Below are 9,066 nucleotides of genomic sequence, written 5' to 3' on the forward strand. Positions count from 1 at the left end.
GACATGACTGACCTACCTCAAGTGTTATTTATCTTTCCCCAAAGAAGGTTAAAAAGCAGTTTATTATAACTGCAGATTTCTAATAAAAGGACATCTACTACAATATTCGTCACAAAAGCTTTCAAAAGATCATTTTTTTCCTCATAGTAAAGGCAGAGAAGAACCACAAAGTCTAACACTGGGCTCCTTTTTACTCAGATGTTCAACGACTTAAATGACAATTACACCTTTAAGAGTATAACGAAGGGTGGAAAATAGCAACATAACTGGCCACACTATAGATGAAATAAATGAGGTTTTTGTTTTGTTTTTAGGACTAGGAAGCATTGGAAGCTTAGAAATACAGAATCAAAGGGGGAAGGGGAAAAAAAGGGGGGGGGGCAGAGAGTCCTTGGCCACAAGCACTCCATTATTAATAGCGTCTTGGGCTGTAGGAACGAGATCTTGACCGTGACCTGTATCGACTGTAATAAGGAGAAGGTGACCTTCTTCTGTACCGGTAATCATAATCTTCATATCTGTCATAGCCTCGATCATATCCTCTATCATAGTAAGAATCCCGTCGTCTACCACCACCGCCGCCTCCACCGCCGCCGCCTCCTCCTCCACCTCCACCACCACTATGAGTCGGTCTGCCCATGTAAATGCCTGGTGTAGGCGTGTGTGCTCTCTTGGTGATAGAATAATCCACACGAATTCTTCTACCATCCAGCTCCATCCCATTTGCCCTTTCCATAGCCTCCTTAGAGTCATCTATCCTCTCAAAATACACAAAAGCAAATCCACGTGACCTTCTAGTTCGCTGATCATAAACTACATTGACACCACTCAATGGTCCATATCGAGAGAATACTTCACGAAGATCTCTCTCTGTTGTGTACAAACTGAGGCCAAAGACACCCAGGCAAGTGTTGGGATCTGGATTTGCCCTGCTGCCTGTATGTCTTCTGCGATTAGACATTGGAGAGTGACTCCGGCTTCGTCGTCGACGATACTCTGGCGTATAGGATCTACTTCGAGATCGTCTTCATGAGAGTGGGACCGGGACCGAGTGTAGCGTCTATGAGAATGCCTCCTTGACCTTGACCTGGATTTTGATCTTGATCGAGAATGGGATTCAGAATGTTTGGAAACTCTTGATGGACTACGAGATCCTGACCTGCTCTCTGATTTTACGCGAGCAGGAGTTCCCGTTGGAGATTTTGACTGAGAGCGAGACTCTCTGCCCTCGAAGTTGTTCTCCTCTACATCACTCATGTTGGCCAGGAGTTCCCGAGAACTAAATAAGAGACAAGTCTCGGCTCGAGGGCCGGCGGCCTAGTCACCCCGCTGTCTGGAGTGTGGGGAGGCGGAAGGCGACGGCGACAACGGCCGCTGCGCTCCACTCCCACTAGCTCGCACGCTCAGGCCGACTTTGTCATTTTTAAGCATAAACAATTTGGGGGCTTTCTTCATTCTGTTTAGTTTTATACAAGGTCTTGCTATTAAGCCGAGGCTAGCCAGGGACAAGTGCCATAATCTTGTCTCAGCCTTCCAAGTACTGAGGATTGCAGTGTCTACCACTATATCCAGCTTTTCGTTTCATAATGCTATGTTAGCTTAGAGTCACCTTTGTGCACTGAATAGATCTTGAACATCTTAATTATTTCTAGCATCACATTACAAAATTATCTCCTAAGAAACAAATCCTAAACTGGACATAGTGGTTTAGGATTAAACACACATAACCCTGCACTTGAGGGGCAGAGGCAGGAGGATCAGGATTCAAGGCCATGGTCTCAGCTGTATACGGAGTTCAAGGCCACATGAAAGCCTGACTCAAAATGAAAAATAAGAGAGGAGAGGGGAAGGAGGGAGGGAGGAACAAAAAGAGGGAGGGAGAGAGGAGGAAGGGAGGAAGGGAGGAAGGGAGGAAGGAAGGAAGGAAGGAAGGAAGGAAGGAAGGAAGGAAGGAAGGAAGGAAGGAAGGAAGGAAGGAAGGAAGGAAATTAACCACTCCTGGGTGGTGGCTGTCCCTGCCAGAGCTGCATACACTCTATAACATATTCTATTACGATAGTCCAGTTTTCCCAACGGCTTTATGTTGTAGATGAAGAAATTTTGAGTGTATACTATATACACTATTGTGTCGTGAATTGATCAAACATCTTGAACAGGTTTCTGTGACTCGTGTCTTTAACACTGGGTCCTCGGCTAAAGGCACCGCCTTTGGAAGGTTGTAGAACCCTCAGAGGTACAGCCTCGGGAGAGGAAGTTGGTTGCTGCAGGCTGGCCTTTAAGTTTTATATTAGAGTCCCACTTCCTGTCTGCTCTCTTTCTCCTGACTGCTGATGCAGTGGGACTCACCCCTTCACAATGCTGCTGCCATGTCTTTCCATCGTGGACAGCGCCCTCAGACTGTAGAACGAGAAGAGACCTAACACGACTTCCTTGAGACAACACAAATCACAGGTTTCATCAGTTATGGCCTGTTAGTGAAGACAAGATCTCCTAGAGACCTCCATTCCCTTCTAACTAATCACACTCCCAGTTTCATGATCTTCAAACCATAGTTAAACTATGAAGCACACCAACATATAAAGCAGACAAGGGAGCCAAAAGAGAAAGCAGAATTCTGATAAACTATACTCACAACAGACAAAGAAAATGCAAACAAATCATGGATCGATATTTATGAGGTTGATGCCCTGCTGGGGGCTGAACTGTACCGATCTCTTCCCTCACCTCCAGCCGAGCAGATGAAACACAACTCAATGCTGGGTGGATCTGAGCCATGATGCTGGGAGCCGTCACCTAGTCCTAAGTGACCTACCCCTCCATTTCAACAACAGAAGTGAAAAACCTTGCCTAGATCTCTGGGGCTTGGTCTCACAGATACAGAACCACCAGACAAGACTTCTCCACCTCCAGATCCTCCTCTGTCCTGCTAGTAATGAAGTGTCAGAGCTCTTAGTTTTAGCAAATGAAAATACAGGACTTACAGTTAAATTCCAACTTTAGATAGACAACAGTTTTCAGTGAAGTTTCCACTCAATATCTGGGGTGTTGTTTCTTGGGTTTTTGTTGTCATTGGTGTCCCCCTGAAACACACATTTAATGGGGCATTCTGGGCTTTATGTGTCAATCCCAGAGGGTGAAGGAAGCAATGCTGATAACCCTAAAGTGCCCAGATGCAGAAAGATTCTAGGGAAGTGTGTGTAAACATCTCGTTCTTGAGAGGGTCGGAGGGGGAGATGGGCTCAGAAAGTTCAGATGAGAGCAGCAGCTGATGGAGACTAAGACATGGGTCACTGTGCTCACGAGCCCAGGCTGGCACAAGGGCATGTGCAACAGTATGCGGAAGCATTGACCCTCTGTAGGCTCCCGCTGTGAACCCAATCTCTTGGTGGTCTCCAAGAGAAATTGCACTCCACTGTGTGGCCTGCTCTTCCATGTCCAGGGGAGCACCACACAGGTGCTGGATGTGTTTTTAATAGTTAAGATGTGGTGTGGTCTTCTTCCCAGTTTCAATTCTACCTCTGTAAACAGACAGGAACGGTATTTTCCAAGGTAGTTACAAAAAGAAAAAGTGTTAACTCTCAGACACTGACATTGTACTCTTCAGTTTAGAACCCACCCCCACCCCAGCCCTCCAGAGAAGATGACTTACTTCATACCTCTGTCCCTTCCCTCACACTTAGCAAGACTCTTTCTCTTCCGTGGTTGAGCAGAAGGATCCTTGATTTGAAATCAGAAAGATCTAGCTCTACACCATAAACCCTAAAGGTCGGGTCAACAAAACTGAAATTTTCGTTGGGCTTGCTAGGGAAGTAACAAGGTATCTTGTGGAATGGCAGACTGAGGAAAGGTCATCCCGTCTCTTCGCTCTCAGGCCGAAGTGTGTGGGGTAGCCCAGAGTCAGCCTCCTCCTCTAGTTGATCTCTCTTTTTCCCTCTGTCTCTTCCTCTGACAATAAACACTGGTTCAGGAAGGAAGAAATGCAGGTTAATGTGTTTCAGATAATCATTATTTAAGAGGAATGCTGTTTAAGTTTTAATATATAATGTAATGAAATGGAATAGCATGAAAACTAACAGAATATTATATTTTTTATTTTTATTTTTGAAATTTCCTCCCAACTTCATGTGTTTTTTTTAATAACCCAAGAAGTCCAATTAGTGCTGCCATGTGTATGAGTCTCGAACCATCAGTGGCCACGTCCTCTATGAAGAAGAAGTCTGCCTCCCCAGCAAGCATTCACTGACAGTCGCTCCTTGGTGTGGGGTCTGGAGATGATCTACCCCACCTATGGCAGGAATTTGGCTGGCTTGATCTCCTGTAGGCTTGTACAGGAAACCACAACTGCTTCAAGTCCATGAGTGTGACAGCCACCCCATATCCAGAAAACAGCCTTCCAGTGTGCTCCTCTCCATCCTCACACTCTTTCTGCCTCCTCTTCCACAATGTTCCTTGACTGTTGCTTGGGGAGTGGAGATATAGATGCCCATGTAGGGCTGAGCACTCATTCCCTCATTCTCTTGACAAGTTATGCATCTCTACATTGACTGCTGCCCGCTGCAAAGAGAAGCTTCTCTGACCAAGCATGACAGCAGTTCGGGTCGATGATCATAAACACAAATATTTAGAGGAAATTTTGACAACTTTACCATCAAACAAACTAACAACAGCCGGTTCTACCCTAAGACCTTCCATAGGCTTTTGACTTTGGGTCAAGATTACAGTAACAGGCATACTCCTCCTGTGGAGTATGCATCAAATCCAAGCAGAAATCAGTTATTTACCCCAATAACAGTCATGCCACTATGGCACTAGTGGGCACATCTTGCCTGGCAGATCTTTATTGCAGCATACAAGGTCCAGAGCTGGGTAAGTCTATTGATGTCTTTGCTCCCCCAGCAGCCTGTATCGTACCTTCCAGAACTAGGGAAGGAGTTTCCAGGTCAGTTTGGGACTGATTTTCTATTTCCTGCAGCCAATACGTGTGGTATCTTCAGCAATAAGGCCTTACCGTGAAGTTACGGTGAGCAACCAAGAGCAATGGCAGTAGTTTGTGTTGTTTTGGAGACCAGTAACTCATAGGCAGGTATCCCATGCCTAGTGTTATAATTTTTATTTAAAAACCCATGTTTTCCAGTATTGACATTTGCCACCCATGCATAGCAATTCTGTTCAAACTCTTTATTTAATTAGCTTACTAATTAGTGGATTTCCTTAAGTTTTTTTTAAAATAGATCTTTAGTTTGAATTAACCTACCCAGTATCCCTTTTCTCCCTTACCCCTGACTAATACTTTAACCCTCCTTACTTTGTAAAAATGGCATATTGTGTTTGTTTGTTTGCTCATGTACATATCTATACATGTATATGTCCATTGAGGCTTTCTGCAAGACACATTTCCTACTGTGGGCTACAGTAATCACAACCTGTGTGCTACTGGATGCCCAGTGCAAAGATTACCTACCCTCAACCCAAGTTTCTAGGGACTTTTAACAAGTTGGCCTAACTAGAAAAGGTAGGATCCCCCCATAGTCTGTCCCCACACTCCTAACCCACACAGAGGCACAGTTGAGGACCCACCTGAGTACCCAGGCTTCAGTTTCACCTCTAGTAAAACAGTGTCATTCTGGAGGACCGTCCAGTCATGAAGACAGCCAACTCTAGAAGAAACCACGACCACACAGTTCCTGTGGTAACAGCTCTGCCACTCCCTTGCCCTCTGGGAGTAATAAGTCCTAAGACCCAAAGATAAAGCTTGCAGCAGCTGTGGGCAGCCCCTCCGAGAGGATGCGTCTTCTTGTTCTCCATCTGCTGCTCTTCCTCCTGGGCTCCACCGCCAAAGCTGGTGAGTGTCGGGGTCCTTCCCTCGCAAATCCTCAGGGTCAGCTCCTAAGACAATGAGGTTTAGTCTGACTTTTGGGGCTCTGAAAAGGGTCTCATAGCTCTTCTCAAGAGCCTCAGACTGGTCTCCTTTTGGAACACACCCACCCATTCTTTAAAGCCATTGTGGTCTCCAGGAACACGGAAGCTTGTGTTGACCTGGGGTGGGGGATAATCCTAAAGCACGTGGGAGACAAAGGGAGACTCCAGGAAAGCAGGCATGCTCCCTTCATTGCTGGGGCTTAAGGTAAAGGATTGCTTTGTGATTTTGCAGTTCTGTGACTATAAGGGGGCAGGACAGGAGGAACCTGGACAACATGGGCTGCAGGAAGGCAGATGGGCCAGGGGTAGGGCAGAGTGTGGGAAATCAGAAGCGGGAACCCCCTGAATCTAAGGCAGGATTAGCTGCTGTGCCTTGAGAAAGGAATGACTATTTGGAGGAGGGTGAGTTGTGGGTGAGAAAAGCTGATCAAGATGTTTGAGAGGATGACGGACAGGATCTAGGGCAAGGAGATCAAGGGAACCCTCTCCCAACCTTAACCCAGCTGTGTATTCATCTGGAGAGGGCATCCACACCTATGTCAGGCCCTGGGGTTCTCTGTTCTAGGGGAGATCATTGGGGGCACAGAGTGCATACCACACGCCCGCCCCTACATGGCCTATCTGGATATTGTCACTCCTGACAACCACCTGTCGGCTTGCAGCGGCTTCCTCATAAGAAGAAACTTTGTGCTGACTGCTGCACACTGTGCTGGAAGGTGAGACAAGGTGCTGTTTATCACTAAATACAAGGTTAACCATCAGGGTAGCGTTCTGGGACAAGCCCAGGTGGGACCCGAACAGGGATCCTGAGCCTAGGTCAACTGACGGAGAGAGAGATTGTTAAATAGATGCCCTGACCTTCGATCAGTATAAATGTAGCTACCCTCAGAGGCAAGGGAGGTTTCTCCAAAAGTCTCCCCTCCATACCCCCTTCAACAGAGAGGACACTCATGCTCACTTGTCAGTGTCTACCGGTAGTTTTCTGGGTCATCTCCCCTTGATGTTTTCAAGAACGCCATCAGTTTCCAGGGTCCAGAGCCCATCATTTCTAAGGAAGACAGAACACCATCCACAGGACACTACTTCCTACTTGACTCATAACTCTTTCTGCAGAAGACTGGCCCCATATAAAGTTCCCCAAACTGGGGAGTGCTAACTCTACCGGCTAGGTCCTCCATTTCTTGCTCATTCCCCAGCAATTCCAAGGGACGCAGACCTAGAAAGAATGTCTGCTGCAGGGAACACTCTTTCTTGAAGCCTTTTCTCTCCTGAAAGTTGGTCCAAGTTCAAGATCCACCTTCAGGCCCAAGTGCAGATATCTCCACATTGCTCTCCTGGTTAAAAACTGAGCCATCCAAAACCATGAGTAGCCCAGAAAGGGGGTGTGGGAAGAGTCCCGAGTCCCAGTGAGGAATTCCAGCCTTTTCTCAAAATGCGTTCATCTCTGAAGCCGTCTCTGTCTTCTCCTTGTCCTTTCTTTTTGTTGTTGCTGTCACTGGTTTTATTTGTGTTTGTTTTTGAGGCACAGTCTCATGTAGCTCAGGCTGGCCTCAAACTCACTATGCAGCTAAGAATGACCTTGAACTTCTAATCCTCCTGCCTCTACCGCCCCAGTGCAGAGATTATAGGCATGCACCACCATGCCAGTTTATACAGCGCTGTGGGTCAAACCCAGAGCTTCAGGTAAGCTAGGTAAGCACTCTCCATCCTCAGCCCCCCTCCGTCTTCACAATAGGTCTATCACAGTCCTCCTAGGAGCCCACAACAGGAAAGTCAAAGAAGACACATGGCAGAAGCTTGAGGTTGAAAAGCAATTCCCTCATCCAAAATACGATGGCCATTTGGTTCTCAACGACATCATGTTACTGAAGGTAACAAGCGTCTCCCTCCAGGCTACTCCCTTAGACTTTTCCTCCAGGTCCCCATTGCCCTGAGCTTCCCCTGCCCTGACTCAGGACAGCACTCCCTTCTTATCCACCGGTTGGACTTGGTGTTTTGCCCTTTCCCTCTCTGACTGCCCATGGCCCTCACTAAAAGCCCCTCATTCCCTTCACAGCTGAAGGAGAAAGCCAACCTAACCCTAGGCGTGGGCACCCTCCCGTTCTCAGCCAAATCAAACTTCATCCCACCTGGGCGGGTGTGCCGGGCAGTTGGCTGGGGCCAAACGAACGTGAATGAACCAGCCTCTGACACACTGCAAGAGGTGAAGATGAGTGTCTTGGACCCTCAAGCCTGCCGTCACTTTGAGAGTTTTCATCATGAACCCCAGCTGTGTGTGGGCAATCCCAAGAAGACGCGAAATGTATACAAGGTGATCCTCTTACTAGTATTTTTTTCAAAAACCACTGCTGGGGCCCCCGAGTGCTAGAAGGAGGCAGGGCAGAAAATTGTCAGCTAATCACAGCGTTTAGGAATCACGGGAGTGAGGAAAGAAAGTTTACATCTTCCATCGCTGTGCAGAGAACATGGGGTGAAGGTATGGTGGCTGCCCCAGAAAAGAAAGATGTGACATCAGGCTCCTGGACTGACTAGCCCTAACTGCAACTCCAAGGGTGAAATGGGTGGGTAGAGGTAGAGGCGCTCGTTCACACGCTTCCTCTCTGTGCCTCCCCCCAACAGGGAGACTCTGGAGGACCCCTCCTGTGTGCTGGGATAGCCCAAGGCATCGCATCCTATGTACATCAGAATGCAAAGCCCCCGGCTGTCTTCACCAGAATCTCCCATTACAGGCCCTGGATCAATGAGATCTTGAGAGAGAATTAACTCTGGAGCTTGGGCGAGCCTGTGAGGAAATCTGGAACTGGAATTGAGCAGGTTTTCTGTGCCATGTGCCCTGGCCTGTCTAGTTTCCTGCTGAAGTCCTACCAGCTCCCTGATATCCCTAAAGGTTCTTCCATGTCTCAGAAGGTTCCTAAAGGGCAATAAACCTCAATAAAGACCCAGATTCTAGACGCAATGTGTCTCCTCTCTCAGCTGCTCTCTTCTCCCTATACACAGCAACCCGACAACTTAAGATTTGGGAGGCGGTCTGTGGGGGTGCGTGGGTATGAAGGAGCAGGCAAAGACAGAAAAATGCACAGTGAAACAGGGGATGGGAAATAATAAAGAAAAAATAAGAGTTCTCCTGGAAAGGCAAGGTCTATATTT

General features: G+C 47.3%; 1 protein-coding gene and 1 pseudogene across 1 annotated transcript; one reads left to right on the top strand and one right to left on the bottom strand.

Moving 5' to 3' along the window:
* Positions 1-282: 282 nt before the first annotated feature.
* On the bottom strand, positions 283-1,403 carry LOC128107951 (transformer-2 protein homolog alpha-like; annotated as a pseudogene).
* A 4,064-nt stretch (positions 1,404-5,467) lies between these two features.
* Positions 5,468-8,850, top strand: LOC128107953 (chymase). The gene is made up of 5 exons (XM_052734283.1): positions 5,468-5,842; positions 6,485-6,635; positions 7,655-7,790; positions 7,976-8,230; positions 8,539-8,850. The coding sequence occupies exons 1-5, from the start codon at positions 5,785-5,787 to the stop codon at positions 8,680-8,682; spliced, it is 744 nt and encodes a 247-aa protein (XP_052590243.1). The 5' UTR covers positions 5,468-5,784; the 3' UTR covers positions 8,683-8,850.
* Positions 8,851-9,066: the final 216 nt, after the last annotated feature.

Source organism: Peromyscus californicus, unplaced genomic scaffold (genome assembly GCF_007827085.1).
Source record: "Peromyscus californicus insignis strain IS unplaced genomic scaffold, ASM782708v3 Scaffold_12__1_contigs__length_115047231, whole genome shotgun sequence".
NCBI classification, from domain to species: Eukaryota; Metazoa; Chordata; class Mammalia; order Rodentia; family Cricetidae; genus Peromyscus; species Peromyscus californicus.